Source organism: Mchenga conophoros, linkage group LG12 (assembly GCF_057382185.1).
Source record: "Mchenga conophoros isolate Kocher_MC1m ecotype Shallow Benthic linkage group LG12, M_conophoros_male_GT1.1, whole genome shotgun sequence".
NCBI lineage: Eukaryota > Metazoa > Chordata > Actinopteri > Cichliformes > Cichlidae > Mchenga > Mchenga conophoros.
Window position 1 is genome coordinate 13,397,086 of NC_140537.1, and position 20,356 is coordinate 13,417,441.

Genomic DNA, 20,356 nt, shown 5'->3' on the forward strand with positions numbered 1-20,356 from the left:
GAGCCTAAGTTGGGGGGTTGAAGAAAAAAAAGTGACATTATTGTATATGCCTTGAAACATGACTTAGCCTGAGTGGCCTTTGATGGTAAGGCAAAAAGGTAGTTCATCATCGTCTGCATGGGAACCAGGGGGGTGGTTGTCTTGTGTTGATTTTACATTATTAATTTGAAGCGCACAAGGTCATCTGGGCCCGTATAGTCATGAGAACCGGTTGTTATCTTAACACAGCTGTCGAGCTGCATCTGCATTGACTGATTATGCCATTGATTGGTAACAGTGTGAGAAGGAAGCCTTTAGGATGTTGCTGTAAAATCAGGGTATTTTCAGTACCACGACAGCTTCCTCGCTACCAAAAGCCTCGACTCCAAACAGGCCTTGTTATTTGTATGTACTGAATTTTCCAGCACAGTAGCTCCAGGAGTATTGTAAAAACCATGCCTCAGACACCTTCAATCTGCTGTAAGCAAATCAAATGTAAATGTCAAATTATTGTAAACATATGCTAATGCAGAAAAAAAATCCATGGGGGGGAAGGTGGTAGTGGGGGAGGGGGGCTAAATAGAAAATAAACATTACAAAAACTGTGAAATCTTAAACAAAAGGGGGTTGAATCCTGAGCAGCTGGCAGGGAATGAACTCTTCTGGAGAGGGAATGCCAGTTTCAGAGCGCCCCGAGCATCGATTTGGAGCCAAGGCAGTAAACAGCTTTTATCAGCAATAATGATGGCATAATCCCAGCTAAAGAGGAAAGTAGCATATGGTGCAAAGCTTACAACTGCAATCCCAACAAAGTAGGGGGGATTTTCATCACTTTGTCCACTTGAAAGACACTCTGCCAATTCTTTTTTTTTTCAAGGATGATAATCCAAACAGTAAAACTAAAAGGGATTTGTTTCCTCTCATCTGTTGACTGTAAACCAGTGTTATTTATACATCTCCACCATGCAAAGTTATACTGAAAAGGCTATAAGCACACCTATGTGCTTTAAATTACAGCCACACATCAAATTATGGATATGGATAAAAATCTCTAAAATGAATTGCAAACAACGCATTAGCTTCGACCTACACAAAAGTCAGACAATCTTTGCTCCAGCGTCCTTATTTCAGCTGTCATCTTTATCGTATCCTCCATCATTAAAACGATCAAGTTCTCCTTTTGATCAGACAACCAGGGCCAGAAGACAGCTCTTTCCCAGGAACAGTGTAACGCTGCCAAGTAGCACTCTAGACTGGCTTCAACCTCTGTCATTGATTTTCCTCCAAGCTGTGACCATTCATTGTTTGTGACATTCTCCTGTCGGCTCTTTAACACCCGTCAACCAAATCAATTTCATATTTTTGTCAATGCCTTGCAACTGGATGAGCCAGATGGGAAGGGATGTCACATGATTTAAGATGTCGATTCCTGGCAACAGTTTTATCTGCAGTTTTTGCAAGACATGGAAAGCTGGCACAATGTTTTTTTTTTAAAGATGCATAAGAACAGGAGAACATAAAAAAAGCTAGCATGCATCGCTGATCACTAATTAGTAATTAATTGATTACTTGATGAGTGTGGCCTTACTGTAGCTTCTAACATTCATTCATTCATTCATTTTATTTTGATTTTATAGTTCAGCCTATTTGCAGATTTTGGATGTAAAACAAAAACAGACTTTTGCAGCACAGCGTTATCTTCTGAAAACTCCAGCTCCAAAGAAATATAATCAACAGAATGTAAGTTAACATAAGTTAATATAAAGTTCATGTAATCTGATGTTAAGTTAAGCGGTAGGAGTCATCAAAGGGAAACCAAACAACAAACCAATTTGCTCAACTCACAACAAGTCACTAAATCTATTCTTTGTCTCTTTGTAAGCCTAGCAGACCATATGGCATTGCCCTCCATTATAGTCTCAATATCACGCACTAACAATGACAACAATAATAGAAGGGGTGACCTTGACTTCCCGTCTGGACTCTAAGAATAATATTTGATAGCAATATTAAGTGTAACAATAATGAGATGAATATTCCCCATTTAGTGCAGACAGCTTTAGGACAAATTCTGAAGGGAGAGCTGCCTGCTGCAGCTACATGCTGGTCACTCTTAGTTGTCAAGGCTGATTTATTGCCTCCTAGCTGTTCAATTTCACATTTTGTCCTCGTCATATCCCCGACTCATGATCATTCTGCACTGACCCTTGTAGGGCAGGCAGGGAATATTGATAAAACAATTATCTGCTTGCCGTTCATTTGATTTTCCATTTCAATTACGGATTGGAGGAGGCAAAAAGAAAAGATTGCAGCATCGATTTTTTTCCCCTACCTTACAACAGGAAGGAGGCGAGCTTTGATGGGATGCTTTAGTGACATGGAACACGGGAAAGAGAAGTGCCTACCAGCTTTGGGAGTTCTACTTCTCTTTGGATGATGTCATGGCTTCAAGCACTACAGACTGAATTTGGCATATTCGACACAGCCAATTAATAGTTGTTTCAAAGCTAAAATAACGCCCAGATTCTGTATTTTTAAATTTTTTTAAACATATTTTGGAACTATGCGTCCAGTTGACTAAAGATTATCTGACCAATTATTGGTGTTGATGATTCGGTGCGATGAGCGCAATAGGCTTTTTCTCCATGGGGGAGCAACATGTTCATGCTGCTGCTGACCTGCGGTAAACACTGTATGTGCCTTGCACTCTGGAGGCCAAAGGACCCCAAAGGTCATAGCAGTTTGTCAGCGATACCATTCCACTCTCTTCCCCTTTCTGATGGTCTGCCACTGTCTATTTGTCAATCTAAAATGACAACACAGTTGCATCATCCTTGTTTTTCCTGCAGCACTGACACAATGCTCCACCACCTCTGCATTGTGCAATATTGCACTGTGACGGAGAGCATACTGTGGGAATGATTTGGGGCATATTCAGAGACAGTGACAGATAAAAATCAAACCAAATATACAAAATACAGTAAATGATTCATTCATGCATGTTAAAAGAAGAGTTTCATTAAGAATAGGCTTGGCAAATGAATTCATTACGACATAAAATAAATAGATTCTTCTGTAAATGACTTGGAACATTGGTAATGGGTAAAGATCTAATGGGAATCCTGGTAAAATAGCCTTCGGGGAGCCTGGGAAAATCTGCCTCAGTGAAGTGGCCGGCTCTTGGCCAAAACCCTGTGTAGATGGGGAAAGGGGAGGGGGGAGGGAAGGGGATACACAGACTTCACAGAGATGACAGAGAGCGAGGGGGAGAAAAAGACAGACAGAGAAGGATAAGAGTGCGAGCGAGAACGCACTCTCAAGGAATCTCCAGCCGTGGATGGTTTTAAGTTCCACTGTTGAGCATAATCGTGTAAAAATGCTGAAGACTTGAAAGGGCTGATGATAATGCTATTGCTGTCCAGTGATCCAGCACGGTCACCGGCAGCAGCAGCAAGCCACAGCGCTGTACTACTTCCTATATCGCAGTCCGCTTCGGCGCACACTGCAGCTCCCAGGAGATTTCACATGGCTGACCTTAAATAAGTTTGGCTTTGATCAAAGTTTAGCTTTAGCATGATCAGTCTGCTTACTGCAGATCAGGGGATCAGGGAGATGAGACCCGGGGTAGGAAGCCCTGGCAAAGACTCCTTCCCAAAGCTCCAATGCACCCTTCCAACACCGGATTATGTTGAGCAATTAAGGTAATGAACTGGCTAACGTAACAGCACATAATGATCCTTTTTATCCTTGTTCTCTAAGGTGCCTCTTGTATTTTATCTGACACATCTTTCTCTGTATTGCACAAAAAAAAAAAAAATCAATTTTGTACCCTGATGGTTGATGCTCCCAATGCAGGAATTGATATCACAAGTAATATAAGGCAAAAGAAAACCTCCACTGGGCATGCCTGTGGGTAATACAGGCAGTGTTCAGAAGCAGAGTGCTAACAGAGGGCCTCTTGTTCGCAGTTTGGGCAGAAAGTAGAGGCCAAAAGGAGAAAGAGTGCAAAAGTACCTGTGCAGACATGTGCACTTGCCTGCACTGGTGTACATTGGAGTGAACGGTCAGGCCTAATGTCTCTCTGTGTGGCAGTGAAAGCCTGCATTCCAGTTCCCCCAATCAACCTCCCACCCCATCAGTGCACGACTTGTCTGCCTGCTCCCTTTTCATTTGAACACATTTTCTAGCCAAAAATTTCACTTCAATCTCACCTCATCTCTCCATACTACATTAACCCCTGGCAATTGCCTTCCAAATGACCCCATTAAGCTGTAATTGCCTCAGCAGGCCTGCTCCCTCGCTTGTAATTCTGTGCAGCGAACCCACCAGACGTTCCCCCGGCATTGTTTCATGTTCTGGCTCCCATCAGCCAGTTCAGATACTGACCCCCACCCCCACCTTACCCACCCACCAACCGCTACTCCCCACCTCTTCTCTGTCGTGGCCAGTGCGCTGTTGGTGCTCACTGCTAGCAATGCCACTCTCAGGCTCTCCTCATCTCCGCAGTGGGCTCACAGAAGGGGTAGCATGCCCTCACTACTTCCTCCTTAACAGCCAAACTCGTCGTCACTTACACAAGTACATTTACTAGAAGAACCGCCAAATAAAATAAGCTCCACCTGGCTTTTTATCATGTCTTTCCCTCCATTTTATGACAATATTTGTTGTAACTTGGGAAAAGTATCAGGATGAAAGCAACGTGTTTGGCTTTGCCGTTCACAATCTCCCTTCACGTGCCCATCACACAATTAATATGGCATAACAGTTACATGTTAAAGCATCATTTCTCTCTTCAGTAGTCATTACGGTGCTGTTGGGTGCAGCGAGTACAGCCAGCGATGACACCCGCCGCGGCAACTCCCAGCACAACTTCACCTTTTCGGTTCCCACAAGGGAGCTGATGTCAGGACTGCTCAACTTTTTGACGAAGGCCTCCGCGGATAACTAACGTGCAAATGCGGATGGGTGGAGAAAGTGATCCTGACAGTGATGTATTGCAACTAGTTGCAGGTGTCAAAAAAGAAGATGCTCTGCCAGCCACTGGCGTGCGTGCAATATATACAGCGTGTGCATGCATGAACACATCTGGGGCCCCTGTGCGTGTTTCCTCAACATGTGTCCCTCTGCGCGTCACATACGCGTTTATATTTGTGTGCGCACTCACAGACGTTCGATGTGCACGCACGTGACTGTTGATGGCTCTGAGCCTCTATGGGTGATCTCGCGTGAGGAGACTCGGACTAATAATCTATTCAGTGTTTAATAAAGGGCATTTCTTCTTCTTACTCCCACTCTAGATTGGTTAGCTAATATAGGCTTTCTTTCACACGCTGCTACACAAACAATCAACTTAACACCATCTTAAACACCCTCCACCTACTATATATTTCATTTGTTTAAAAAACTTTAATTTTTTTTAAGACTGCTGAACGTCATTACCAAAACACTTCAGCTACACTGATTTCCATTTTGTACACTGCAGCGCTTTACTGTGATTTGAAAAGTGGCTGCTAAATTAATTCTAAGCCAGAGATACACGAGCTTTCTCTGAGCACAGAAACCTTCAGAAATGCTTTAGATCATTTCATTCTCTCGTTGCCCGTTTATTTAAATTCATTCTTTTTCCTAAGCAAATGTTCCCAGGAATATCAAGGTGTTTTTGTTGCAAAGCTCTAACTGATCCAGGGGGATTTGCTTCCAACAGCCTGTCTCTCCCTCGCCTTTCAACACAAAACTCTGCGCTCCAATCAAAATGAACCACCAGGGACCCCCGCCGCACGCCCCCCCCCCCCCCTCCCCACCCGCCCCCCTGAGCTACGCCTGCATCGAGTGCTGTGATAGCAGCCTCTCTGCCATTGATCGCGGAGTTTAGCACGGAGCATGTACGCCACTGTTAGCAGAAAACAAAGACCTCTCTCCCTTTAATAGCGGCGCGCACGGCTAATGCGCCGTCCTCCGCTTCCCCATGCCCCGAAGAATGAATGAAAGAAAGCAGATAACAATTAAAAGGGTTAACAAGGGTCCACGTCTAGTCACAAGTCATCTTTTTCACACAAATCTTTTTACCTCATAAACAGATTGATATCTTTTGGGAGCGCACATTCACTTGCCACCAGAGATAAAAACATGCATTCATGTCTTACTTCTAATTGTGTTCCACGTCGCAAATCTAATTGTAGACACTGAATTCAAAAAGGAAACACAGCTTTATTGATCCACCTAACACAGACCAGGAGGATCTCATGAATTAGGAATGAGATAAATCACCATTAACCCCAGAGAACCCAGCTTGTGGTCGACCACTGACACACTGCGCTGATCTTTTTTTTTTTTTTTTAATATTTGGGATAATTCTGCCTCGCAACGTATAAATATAACTCTTCAGTGAATACAGCATGTGTCTGTTTATTAAATCAGGGGCTGATTTAATTGTGACAGAGAATAAATTCTTCTATTTTCTGCCTCTATAAAATTGCCATCATTTTTAATTAATTCTTAATTAAAATATATTACACCACAGCTTCTACCCATCTCTCTTGATATTCTAACATAATCAATTCAGAACCATTTACGTATCATTAATTAAAAGCTTTCCTCTCTCATCCTTAAAATCATAATGAGGGCCGATTCCTCATTAGTAACCTATAAGGGAGAAAATAACAATACAGTAGAGAATGGATGGCACATTGCACAGTGAGTCCTTTGTCTCGGAGATTCGAAAAAAGCACATTTTTAATGCTTCTCAATTGGATTTAAGAATTACTGAGTCAATTTTGGAGACTCAATGAGAATAAGTGAAGCAACGCAGACTCTCTTAGTATTAATTTGTGCCTCCATGCTGCGTGCAGCGGTGAAACTAAGTCAATCAGGATCATCAGTCAGGTTGATTTTTGCACTAAATTCTATTTAAGCTGCAAAGAACTAAAAAGCAGAATTACTCAAGAGCGTTAAACATTATAAAAGCCTAATGTAAATATTTAAGAACGTGTGTGTGTGTGTGTGTGTGTGTGTGTGTGTGTGTGTGTGTGTGTGTGTGTGTGTGTGTTGTGCATTTGATTGCATCTGTGAATGCTGATGCTAGACCAGTAAATTAAATTTTCAAACACTAGCACTTTTTATATTGAACCTTCAGACAAAAAAAAAAATACGACCATTTTCTCAGAGTAATAAACAATTCTGCATGAATGTAAAAGCCATTTTAATACTTGTTGAAAAGCCATCAGCCTTCATAATTCCACTTAACCATAAATTCTTCTTTGGGGGTGGGCGTCTAAATAAACAGCGGCCAAAGATCATTTATTATCCAGACTTTAAAAGAAGCCAACGCGTTGAGACTATCTTTCCATCTTGAGCTCTCTCTTAAAGAAGAGTAATAATATCAAGTAATGATAGGTATTGTTATGCCGAGGATCAGGCGTATCCTGATTTTTATCGCTCGTCTCTCACAGGTGCTCCGGCGTTACTTGTCAGGACTGCATGTCTGGGTCTTCCACATGTCAGATAAAAATCGCTGCACTTGGTGTTTCGGCAGCCTGACAGCAATTTATTTGAATGTTTTGTCACACTGGTGTTGGTGCATTTTGTGTGGGCTGCTCACTGGAATGGCAACAGCTCGTAGCTTCCTGACACTCTCCACCACACACACACACACACACACACACACACACACACACACACACACACACACACACACACACACACACACATGTTGTGCAGCATAAAATCACAGATGTACATGTCTACTCTGGGTAATTAAACCCGCTGTATGTTAGAAAATATATATATACAAATAGCTGCTGATGAACTTCATATCTAACAACCCATGAAGTAAGTGACACTACATGATGAGCACTATCCTTTTCAAAACTGTACTTTTTTTGCTCGCTGTGACCACGCACACACACTCAGACACACACACGCACGCACAAAACCCACTATGAAACCCAAATAAAATGTCAAACCAGCTGAGGTCAACTACAGCCAGGGAGATATGGAGTCTATATTTACATGCAAACCCACTGCTATTTGTGCCTCCTATTAATTAAATAGCATCTAGGTAAGTAACCCACTTGATTCAGAGGATGTTAAACACAAACCTCACTGCAATCTTGTGATCCTCCGAGCTGACATGGAATATTGAGTAAGTTAATGAAATCCTCTCAAAGACAGGAACTCTATTTTTACACCACGATAATTAAAGTAGGGTACAGTTATAATTTACAGCTCTCGCTTAATTGCATAGGAAAAGTAAAATGGGAAGCCTACAGTATGAGATTAAATGTGTCTTTGTGTTTCTGTGTGTGTGTGTGTGCCTCTTCACTCAAGAAGAGCGAATATAAAAAGAGCTTCCTGTGCAGCTACACAACGGGACTGTATCTTTTAGCATCGTGGAACGTATCAAAGATTAGGTAATGAAATATACACTCTTCTATTTTTCTGCTACCAGGCCCTTTGACAAATCGAGTACAATCCAAAATCTCCATAAATCACTATTAAAGACAAGTATATCATCACCGGCGCATATATCTTCCCCAGCCTGACCTGTAGACTAATGAGAAAAGGCCCAGACTATCTTGTCTGATTAATTAATTCAAAATGTCGGCTGTTATTCAAATGTGAGGCTGGTGTTATTTGAATAACACTTGACAGCGACGCCTGAAGAAATAATTTCTGGTTTGTGAGGCTGCAGCGGCATTACTGATGATGGCTCGTGGAAATGTTAGAAGCCGCCGAGTGTTTTCCCCCCTCTTTGCTTTCCCTCCCTCACCTTCTCAGTTATGATAGCTCCAAGAAGTATTTCATTACTTCAGCCGCCCCTTCCTCACAATTATGGCTCTTGCCATTTTTTTTTTCCAACTGTCCCTCTCTCCGTGTTTGTATTCCCTCCCACAGCCAGCCCAGATCTACAGGGCAGTGCTTTGGCTCTGCAAGAGACATGCTGGCAAAGAGGAAGGTCATGGTTTTTACAACTGCAGCTCCCCAATGCTGACAGCCCGTGCTGCCAAAGTGACACGCTCTGTTTGGCTTTCCCACGTTCATGGAGCTCCACAGCACTTCGTCTTTATCACGGAGCACGCCACACACACACACACGCACACACACACACGAACACGCACATTTAATCAGGCTCAGAGCTGCATTTCCTGCCAGTGTGCAACAAAACGATCACATGTACGGACATAATCACGAAATATCGTGACGGACACAAGCGGTTATTATCCTACTTGGTGGTGCACTTTTCCCTTTTATGTCTTTCTTTTTTTATTGCAAAACCCAGTGGATTGGGAGGGGGGGGGGGGAATAGGCACTGGAGAAAGAAAACCGTGAATGTACGTGCTAGGGCCTAGGGGCAGCGCACTCCCCTCTATCGCTTCCCTCATCAAGCATGGATTCTAATCAGGGCTGGGGAGATATAAGACGCTCAGTCATTAAATAAATTAACTCTGCCACTCCATGCTCTCCTTCAGCACCCGTGCGAGGCCCGCCGTGCTCTGCATACTTACAGAGGCTCACCTTCACGCCATAACCTAGCATGCCTGCCAACACACACACACACACACTCACACACACACACAGATGCACGTTAAGAACTAAACTTGAATATTTAGAGAAGGAGAGGAACCACACCTCCTGTCCCTCATCAACTGATGTTCCCTTTCCCATTGAAAGCTTTTACATTATTGGATTTCATTAAAAAAAAAAATTTTTTTAAAGTCCTGTGGACATTTTAGGTATGTCCCACAGTTTAGCATTACAAAATAAAAAGAATTGGAAAAAAATCCAAGTGTACACATAAGAGATAAAAAAATCTCTGAGATCCAAGGTTGATTCAGAGGGCTGGTGAGACAGCACAGACACGAGGTTTTTTTTGAGGATCTGTGCAGTGCGCTGCCATTCATCAACAGGAAGCAAGTGCAGTGACGAACAGTAAAAGAGCTCAGTGTCGGCTCGGATCACTGACACAAACAATCAAAGCTGACACAGTCTTCGTATAGCACCTGCCACTCCGCCAACACAAATAGATCAATATGAGGGGGAACTCATTCGCTGTTTAAAACTTATATGCGCGCACCCACATTATCTCCCAAAGCGGCGTGATGTAAAAAGCGCACGCTTAATACATATCAATCACTTTGACAGAGGAAATGCTTATTTGAGGAGCCAACGTGAAGCAAATACACAGTGTCAGCAGAATGTCCGTTGTCAAAACTTGCCATTTGAATTTTCAGCCGCATTGTGCTGAGACAAATGTCCTTAGAAATCCCTTACATTGCAATTTAGATCATTTTAATGCACGCTTTAATTCTCCATTACTTAGAGAGGAAGTACCTGGGAGGGTGGAAACGCATTAGAGAAAGTAAGAAATGAACAGAAGGGTCTGGGGAATCTCTCGAGCAGACACAATTAAATATTCATGCGTCTCCTCCTAGGACACAACAGATACAGATCATTATCATGGCAACAGCACACCACCATTTTGTTCACACCTTTGGCTTGGAATCAATGGGCGTGCGTAAAATTCTATACGAAAAGAAGCCATCGTCAGGTCATCTCTTATTAACTCTTATTAAAATTACATTTGCTAATTTTTTTTAGCGATTACAGATAACATTAGATATCAGATTCTTAACTAGAGTTATGACCAGTGGTTGAGCAGCTTTGCAAAAGGATCCATGTATTTGTGAGGATTTTGCAACGGGACAATATAGTAGGTCACAATGTTACTGAATGGTTCCAAAATTCATTACCAGTGCTCGGTATTTTCCTGCCTCTTGCTTGAGGATAAAGTAAGAAAAAAAAAAAGAATAGCAGTGTGTAATGTACTTCCTCCACTTTCTAAAGAGAGGAGAAACCAGCCTTTTTTCCCTCCTTCTTTTTGGTTTTCAATCCCCCATCAAAGAGGGACAGCATTTCCCTGCTTGCCGTCATTAATCATAGCTTTCTGGGAGCAAGTGCATATTAATTTCTGTCATCCCAAACATCATTTGGTATTGTTATGCCACGGCTTAGTCCTCATTCACCAGCAGACGTCGGCCGTTCCTCCTGGTTTGAGGGAAGACAGGGCCTGTGTGGCTGTGTTTCAGAGCAAGAGGCCTTTATCCCTGGGGCTCTGACACCAATTAAGCCATTTCACCGAGAGACGAAAACAGGTCCCACCGTTTCTCTGTAACATGAGCCAGCACCTAGCTGCTGGCCCCTCGCCATCTCTCCATTACTTCAGACGCAAAAATGAACTTCAAGGACTAAAGAAAATAAAAAGACAGTTAGCCCGGCAAATGGTTGCACTTAACTGACTGCTGACAAAATTACAAAGAAAGCTACTTAAGTCTTTGTCCACTGATCACCAGGAGTGCCAGCCCAGTTTCTCCATCATTAGCTCCAGTGACACATTTAGTTAAAATGATTTTAAACAGATATTTGAATTCACGGACGATATCAAAACAGTGTGATATTTATGCCAAAACTGATAAGAAAAATGCTGGGTGTGCACTTCCTTTAACACCCCCTCCACTCCTCCATCGTTGCCTTTTAGCAGGCAGCAGAGTGGAGCTTGTCTTAGGGCAAGAGCAGAATAATGCAAGGTTTGTTATGAATTAAATATTAGAAATCTTAACACAGCAGCCAATAAGAATTATTTGCCTTATTAAAGCAGCAGAAGACGCTGATTAAAATTTCATTGCATTGCAGTCTTTTTCCCATTTCTGCCTTCAATATATCATTCTAATGTATGAAACGTGGAACAATGGCATCTGGAACAATGGGGAGAGGGGCTACATTTTCAAGCTCGCAAATGTAGCAGAGACAGCAAAGAGCCCCTTTTTTTCCTTCACCCGTTTTTGGAAAACAATCGTGTGTAAAGAGAAGAAAGGTGACGATTGTGTATCACGTCGCTTTTGTCACACAACAAGCCGCAAACCGCCACGGTGTCGAGATATTACAAATGTGTGCATTTAGTGACTGGTGGCTTTAACTCCTTCATCATTTTAGCAAGAGAACCGCATCACCTGTAACACCTTCACACACACACACACACACACATACACACACACACACACACACACACACACACACACACACACACACACACACACACATCCCCTCCAAAAAAAGTCCATCTATTAAAAAAGATTAAACACAGGCACAAAAAAAGCTAAATTAGGAGGAAATTCAAGAGCGCTGTCCATGTTCTTGCACTCACAGATGATGGGTCACTTAGTTGTCCACATGTAATGTGTACAAGAGTAAATGAACATCATGGTGTCTATTGTCCCATGAGGAAGACTCTTCCCTGAAACACTAGGGCTAATGAAATAGGGACCTATAAATAGCAGAGTCATTACTGAGAGAGGACTTGCTTTGCGCCAGTCTTTCACTGTAACGCTTTTTACACTAATAACCAGCTCTATGGCATTACATACACTTGGCCATCGGGTGACACAGTAATGAACATCATGACACAAGAGACTTGGAGAGTAATTTTAAAATAAAGTCTCTTTGTGACTTTATTTACTTACTTGTAAATAAACTCCAGCTATAGCTTGAAATCATATAGAATCACTACGAGTGTAAAGGAAGAAAAACGCATAATGAAATGTGTTTTCATAATCAGAAACGCATTAAAAGGGGTTTTAGATTTTGCAACAATTTTTTTTTCGTCAATACATTTTAGCCTATGAATAAATAAATAAATACAGATGGATATTTTATTTTGTTTTTCCCTGCTACATTTAACTTTAACATTTAAAAAAAATGCAAAAATAAAAAGTGGAATAAATAAGTTATAAAATTGTTTACAGTCCAGCTGCAGTGACATAAAAAAATAAAAATTAAAAACAACAGCAGGACGAGTATTTCTTCAAACAGCCAAAAAAAAAAAAAGCGCAATATTTCTACAGGTGTCAAAACGTGACCCACCTTCTTCACGTTTGCGTCTGCCTCGTGCTTTTTGCATTCAGCAACAAACAGATGCCACAAAAAGCAAGAGGGGCATGCAAAGAGTCTCCAGCAGGCACGCTCCTACTGCTGTAAACTAATTTCAATCAATCCTTCCTTTTTGCATCCAAAGCAGCCTCTGCTGGCTGCCACCGCCTGAAGATAACTATTTCACCACCTCTGTCATGCCTAATTAACAACTCAGATGTACAATTCAGAAATTTCGCAATTAACCTACTAAAATATTGTTGGAGGATGCTAATTGTTATGCCAGTTGCCATAAAGGCTCATTTGCATAACGTATGTGCAAAAAACAATTATGAGCTGTTGATCGCGCAGGAGCCCGCAGAAAACGCTTGAAGCGATTCGAGGGGGAGAGAGGGAGATGTGTGCAAGAAGATGGGTGCGTGCGTAGATGGAAGGACAGCACTAGATCACCCCCCCCCCCCAAAAAATAAATAAATAAATAAATAAAGATTTGAGGTTCTGTACGTGCAGATACCAGCCACTACAGCTGCAGAGACATCTATCGCCACAACACAAAAGCATTTACCCTTCCAAATGAAACCAATATGTATACTCTGTTTTTTTCCTCTTTGTCTGGCTCTCCTTCTTTTCATCTTTGATGATGGGGAAATGGAGGGTATTTGGGAGCTACTTAGATAATAGCCACATCTTCCTCGGTCCCCCTTGTGCTTTAGAAGGGGAAGCACTAGTGGCCCTGACACTGAGCCAGTCAAGAACCCAGCTGTGCGCAAGCCATTCGGCACAACACTATCTAGTCAGTGCAGCCGCATCACTGGGGCTCTCTGAGACAAAAAGCAGCCAAAGTCAATTGTGTCTGCTGCTGAATAGCTTTCTGTTCTCTGTCATGCATTTACTGGAGCCTTTTCAGGATGAAGAAAAACCCATGAGGTAGAACCAAAAAAAAAAGAAAAGAAAAGAATTGACTAAAATAACATATATTTTTGTTCCCTAGCTCCTTAATTTTGAGGGGGAAAAAATTGTAATAAAAATATAATCATAATAATAATAATACAATTAGAACTAGTTTCCTCATTAACTTTGGCAGCACTAAAATTCATGTTCCCTACAGAATTCAGAAATGCTTACCCACTCAGTCCTAACTCTATTTACTTCAGGTAACACTTTTAGTCCGGCTTGCATGTGGTTAATTACAGGCTCATCCTGAACTGTATTTAGTGAGCACAGTCTTTCTCAGTCGAGCACCGAACACAGCGTGGACAGACCCAAATGCACACGTGAAAGCACGTTCAGCTCTTTCAGAAGCCATATCAAAAACGTGCACAAAAAAAACCACCAAACGGCGACACCGCCTCGACCTGTGAGTGCAGTACCCTCCCTAATCCACTGCCTCTGACACAGGATCGCAGCATTCATCAGCCTGAATCTCTGCCACATTCCCTCCCTCCTTCCCCTACCTCTCCAGACCCCCTATTTCTGAACCTGATGAGTCAAAGGTCACGAAAACAACAAGTCAATACGCAGCCAAAGAAGCGCCACGCAGCTGAGAGAGCTGTGGAGAGGGCTAAGCCTCTCTGTAGTACTCCATGATTTAGCCTGTAATAGTTTTCTGTAATCTCTTTCTATTGATTAAACCTCACATCAAAGAGGAGTCTTGCTACAGAACCTCTCTTTTCCTGGTCAGAAATACCATATGGAGGTAATCTTTCACCTTTGTTATTCTTGCCGCTCCCGCTGCTCCTGCTGCTGTGAGCCTCTCTTCCAAGCAAGAGAGCAAGACAAGGGAGTAGCCAGCAGGATAAAACAAACCCAGCACAGAGGAATAACTGCAAAACTCATCTGAATCGCAGGCAATTTTCACTCAATGCATTCATTGTCTCCTCATGAAGCCTAAGGGGGGGAAAAGGTACAGCGTGAATGTATCCTTTGTCCTAAAACAGTTAGAGACATGAAAGATTTTGATTTGTTTGTCTTTTTTTATGTATCAACCTAAAGGGGAAAAAAAAGATCACACACATGAAAGCACAAAGAACAACACTTGCCAACCAAATCTCACATTCAGCTTATCTAAATGCAAAACCAAGAAATTTTGGAGGAAAAAGCCTTCCTGCTAAAACACTCAATTTAGTGACAGGCAAATGACTTCATGCTGCCACTTAATCTCATTTCTTGCATAATGCTCTCTAATTAGCATATCAAAGTGAATTAATACTTCGAGGGCATTAGCAATGCAGAAATGTGCCCGTAGCTCTACAATAACAGTTAAAAGAGTGCCATAAACTTCCAAACACCTTGGAAAAAAACGCTTTGAAGTGTCTTGCTATTACTAGAAAATGCATTTTCTTAACCTTTCCGTTCCAAAACGCAATCATTTCAAAATGCAACTGAGTCTCGCCATCTTCGTCACAAAATAATACGAAAGCCAGACCTTAGTCTTACTAATCACCTGCACACCATGCAATAAGCCCTGATAACATGATACATGTGTGCAGTAATTACACTGATGATTCTTGGACCACTTTCAAATTTATTATTAAAAGCCATTTTCAGGCAGCGGTGGGCTCCATGGCTAAAAGACAGCGGCCCCATGTGCCATCTCAACAGACATGAAAGGGCCAAGGAAGCCTTGTGAATGATGCTGTAGGAGCCAGTGAAAGGCTTACTGTGAGCTGGAAAAGCAGACCGGTCAACAAGGCCACCAGACCAGCTGAGTTCTGTCAATGGCTAAGAGGGGGAGGCTGTGACTCTAAACCACAGGTTAACCATGCACACATACATACACACATGCACGCACGCAGGCTTGTGCTCACTCTCCTCCTCTGTCTCGTCTCTTTTTCACACTCACTTCTTACCAGGATCTCGATCAAACGTGCACGTGGACACACCAAATGATGTTGCTTTAAATAATTTCCATGCTAACTTGAATGACTCGAGTTCACACAGCTTAAACATTCAAACAGGAGCCATTATAACTTCAAACAAACAAACAAGTAAAACTGATGTGGGAAAGTGGTTTGGGTCTGAAGCTAAAAATCACTTCTAATACTTGTTTTTTTCAGTGAGCTCCACATTCTACAATCGCAGCAACACTTCCGCCTCAAAGCTGGCATTGTGTTTGATCTGCATCTACTCTTTTTTTATTATTGCTCCGTCTCTTTCATTGCCTGAAATCAACAGGCTCACAAACATAGCAGAGCAGCTCGGCTAGACTGTGGACCCTCGGCCTGCCCCTGTGGACGCCACCTGTGTTGAGGAAGTTCATAAACTTTTATGATCTCCTTCAAGCTAATTTCCTCATAAACCGCACAAAGGTCACAAATCTGACAAAACACCAGGTTTACTCCTTTTTTTTCTAGTAGAGTCAAATTCGTTCATCATTTTAAAAATACATATTACTAGAAAAATAAATAGCTAACATATAGGAGAGTAGATATTTGAAGCACCTGTTCAATAAGCATTGTCTGCAAAAAAATTGTCATCAAAAAGCCAGCGTCCTTATTTAAGAAAATAGACCATAAGGTGTAAAACCAATAATCTCATGGGATACAGGTTTGGACTTGAAATAAAAAAAAAACACAAAGTTTAAGCTATAAAAAAATGAACGCTTGTAATTACAACTCTCAATAATATATGAATGAAGTGTGTGTGCATGCTAAAGGTTTTCAATCCTAGTCCTAAAAAACAGAAATAACAGTTTATGCTCATATAAATATATAAAAAGAGGATTTTTTTATTATTATTTCACAATCCTTTTCTCTAACTAAGCTTCCAGGAGATGTGTTGTTTGCATTTTTCAAGATTAACCATCCACCTTTGCAGGAAGGCTTTCATACAACTGCAGTCGAATTATTAATTCTGCGAGCCCATCGTATGATTTGACTAATAAAAAAATCTCTTATAAGTTGATGGCAAAACGTTGTCAGGTTTTCCAGCATGGATTCTGTGTGATCTAGGATATGTAGAGCATATGCTACGGGACTTCCCCAGCCTCTTCACTGGCAGGGTGGTGAGTGTGAAATCTGGAGCGCACTTTATGTTCAAATCCAAGCAAACCAGTGCTTTAAAGCACACTTGCAGAAGAAAAAAAAAGAGCATCTTCAGTGGAAGAAGACTCTGCCTATTGTTCCGTGACAACGGGAGTTTCTGCGTGGTACGGTGACATATTTTTAAAAAGTGACTGATTCATTCGGTCAGAGGTCACCTATAACCTGGATGCAGGCTGTCATCAGCTCACTGAGAGGTAAAAAAAAATGCCTGTGTTTTTATTGATTCTCCAATTGCATGTATCACTGTAACGATGGAGTTTATAGTTTGATATTACAGTATTTTAGACAAAGATCTTACCTGTCTTTTCTTTGATTTCACAGAGAACGCTGAAGAGTGCTGGTTTCATTCTGTGACAGTTCAGTCCGTGTTTCCTGTTTCAGTATAAGAGAAAATAAAATACTGAAATAAGTTCACTGATAGTTCACATCTCTGACACAAACAGTTAATAGGGTTGGACACGCTTTTAAGTTTAGTTGCCACTTTAATAATGCCTTCCAATGTTCCAAGCCTCTTCTTCAGAAAGTTAGCATTTTCTTCTAAAATGTATACTGTGTCATAGTATTTATTTATTTTTTTTTAAACACCAAATAACACCAAGCCCTAATGTAAATATTAGTCTCAGTGGCAATTCCCTGCATAACATGAGCCCACTGGCATTAATTGTGTTTCAACACCACGTAGACTTTTGTAGATGAATGAACATTTATAAAACACGTGCTCACTAGGACAGTTTAACTAAAATGCTGTGCTTCCCTCAGTGGCAACTTTCACTGTGTTAAAGCTTTGCGAGGCAATAAATACACCTCAGAGTGAGATTATCATTAAAGCCACTCCAGCCTATTGTTGTGCATTAGGGAGTTAAGTTAAACGGGCCACATCTCAATAATGATGCGTTCGGCGTTTTGTTTTGTTTTTTCTTTTCTTTTTTTGGTGTGGCGAAGTTAATAAAACATATAAATCAACCAACTTTGCTTGCGCCTCGTCCAGACTTTGATCAGTTATGGTCATTATTTGATGCAGAATGTCACCAATGTCTTGTTTTCTTCCGTCTCCGTCTGTCCCATCGTGTCCATGTGGAGGCGGCAGTGCCATGCCTCCTTGTACCGAGTGGCCAGCCAGACTGACACCGCCGATCGACTGCATGATCCGGGCTTGATCGTCCATAGTAGCCGCTAAAGAGTCTGTGCACTGAGCCACACAAATTGAAAAACTCATATACGAAATCGGCTACAACATATGCCGCAGACTGGAAGGATGTACGGTTGTGTGATTCTTCGGGGTTAGGCAGCACACACGCGTCTTTTGTTAAAAAATATGCAGCAGTTTTTATTAATACTATTTTTTAGCGTAAATCTTCTGTCCAAGTTGTCGTCGCTTTACGCGCGGTCCAAAGTGCCAAAACGCTGATTTCGGCTGTGTTTGTAGAAAATCGCATGAATATTTTTTTCTCTTCTTCTTTAAAACTTGTTTGTCAAAATTGACGGTCCATCACATCCCGCACGGATCCTCATAGCAATCAGTCTTTTCTCTGGGTTTTGACGGGCGGTAGAGACAGAAACGGTCCTTGGTGGTCTCTCATTTATTAGCGCTCTTCGTGGGATTCCGGCGCATTTCCTTTCGAAAATGTCCAAATCCTCCTCATGAAGCACCGGCAACAAAATTAAAAAAAAAAAAAAAAAAGATATCCGCTGTGAAAACGTGTAAACAAATAAAAAAAACAATCTTAGGCTCGCAGGTGTCAGCTATAAATGTGCAGAAATTATCCCCGCGACAACTGACAGTATTTAAAAAAAATACACAATCTGCAGCAAGGTTTCCAAATGTGACTACAAAAAATATGAAATGTACAAAAAGTTGGGAGATTTCTGCTTAGAAAAAAAAGCAACGGCGAGAGGAAATTAATTAGGAGACAACGCTGTATTAAGGCGATGCGCAAAAAAATATCTTGCCCTTCTGAAATTTATGAGCTCCAGCCTCTGCCTGTGTGTGTTTTATGTTGTTTGATGGCAGCAGTAGTGAGCGATTGACAGTGTGCCAATGCCACTCACTCAGTGCAGACGTGTCAGAGAAGGGAAGAGGGCAGGAAAAAAAATAATCACAAAAAAAAAAAAATACAAAATACGAAATGAAAATGCACGCTCCGCCCTGCAGAGGAGGGGTCTATATTCTTGTCACTTCTCGCCTGAACACCGAAAAACAAAATGTTAAGCGCTAGTACTTAAGATGGTGATTATAATGATGAAAGCACAGCTGAGTCCCCTCTCTTTCTTGCAACAGCGGCAGCAGGGTATCCTCGTTTCCTCACGCGTGCACGTGCAGCTATGTGCATATTCTCTTGCAATAACAAAGATTTAGCTCTGTAGCAATACAAGCAAACACATAATGAGAGTTTTTATACAGTTTGATGTAGAACTGCACAGTCCCTTGTAAGCCTCGGTTCAAGCCAGGCAAGCAGTAGACATGTTTATATTATTGGAAAGTAAAGCTCCTCGACCAATCCCGGGCGAGAATGACGAAGACTGACGAGCTCCGCGTCCTATGCTGGCAGATGCATGATGCCGAAAGCCCACCCACTTCATCCCTCCATCTTCACCACAGCGCTTGCAAAAGGATGGGAACTTCTGATTGGTCGTTGCTACGAGTGACATCCACTGCACAAGCAGGCGGCGCTGCTCTGTGCTCTTTCGCAGTTGCTATGGCAGCAGACAAGTTGTTGAGCCGGAGGAATGGCAGCAAATATACAGTGCACCTCTACTATAAGCATCGAGATCAGAAAAAAAAATAGGGGCTTTCCCTTCAGTTAAAATGAATTCAGCGATAACGTGTAGGAATAAAGGATGTGGACAGAGTTTTATACGAAGAAACCACAAAAGAGGGCTTGTGTTGTGCAAAGACGTTAATGGTGAACTTTTGATAGATAGGCTTTGCTTGGTTCTGATTACTCTGCAATGAAGTGACAAAGTCACATAAACAATATTTAAGCACGGCCGTGTTGCTAAATATATGGACTTGTTTGCTCAAGTGAGTTGTTAAGTTGTCCACCAGCCACTTTTCTTCCACCCTGACATCACTGAATAAATGACGTGTAAGTAGTTTAAAGCGGCCCATCCAGTGTATCACCGGACCTCTGAAAAAACAGAAAAGCTGCCTAAAATGCTATTTATTACTTCTGAAGTAAAGCGCTATGTCCAGTTGGTAACTGTGTGCAAAGGTGAATGTGAAGCCATCAATAATAGAAGTGGGAGTTTCAGCAGGCAGCATGGTGGTTCAGCGGTTAGCACGTCTGCCTCACAGCCAGACTCCTTAGTTCAAACTTGGGCAGAGCCCCTCTGTGAGTACGCTCTTCCTTTACGTTATGCATGATTTCTCATAATAAAATAATAATAATAAAAACTAGTAGTTGGTGACCAAC

General features: G+C 41.8%; 1 protein-coding gene across 7 annotated transcripts in view; it reads right to left on the reverse strand.

Annotated features, from left to right (window-relative positions):
* pbx3b (pre-B-cell leukemia homeobox 3b) overlaps positions 1–19,593 on the reverse strand; it is a 57,146-nt gene extending 37,553 nt beyond the window's left edge. Inside the window, exons 1-2 of one of the 7 annotated variants that reach the window (XM_085293803.1) lie at positions 17,912–19,593; positions 17,242–17,321 (exon numbers count right to left, since the gene is read on the reverse strand). In XM_085293803.1, coding sequence (XP_085149929.1) covers positions 17,242–17,321; positions 17,912–18,159 — 328 coding nt within the window. In that variant the 5' untranslated portion in view covers positions 18,160–19,593. The remainder of the gene's footprint in view (positions 1–17,241; positions 17,322–17,911) is intronic. The other 6 variants (XM_085293805.1, XM_085293804.1, XM_085293806.1 and 3 more) reach the window with 6 other exon arrangements.
* Between the last annotated feature and the right edge of the window lie 763 nt (positions 19,594–20,356).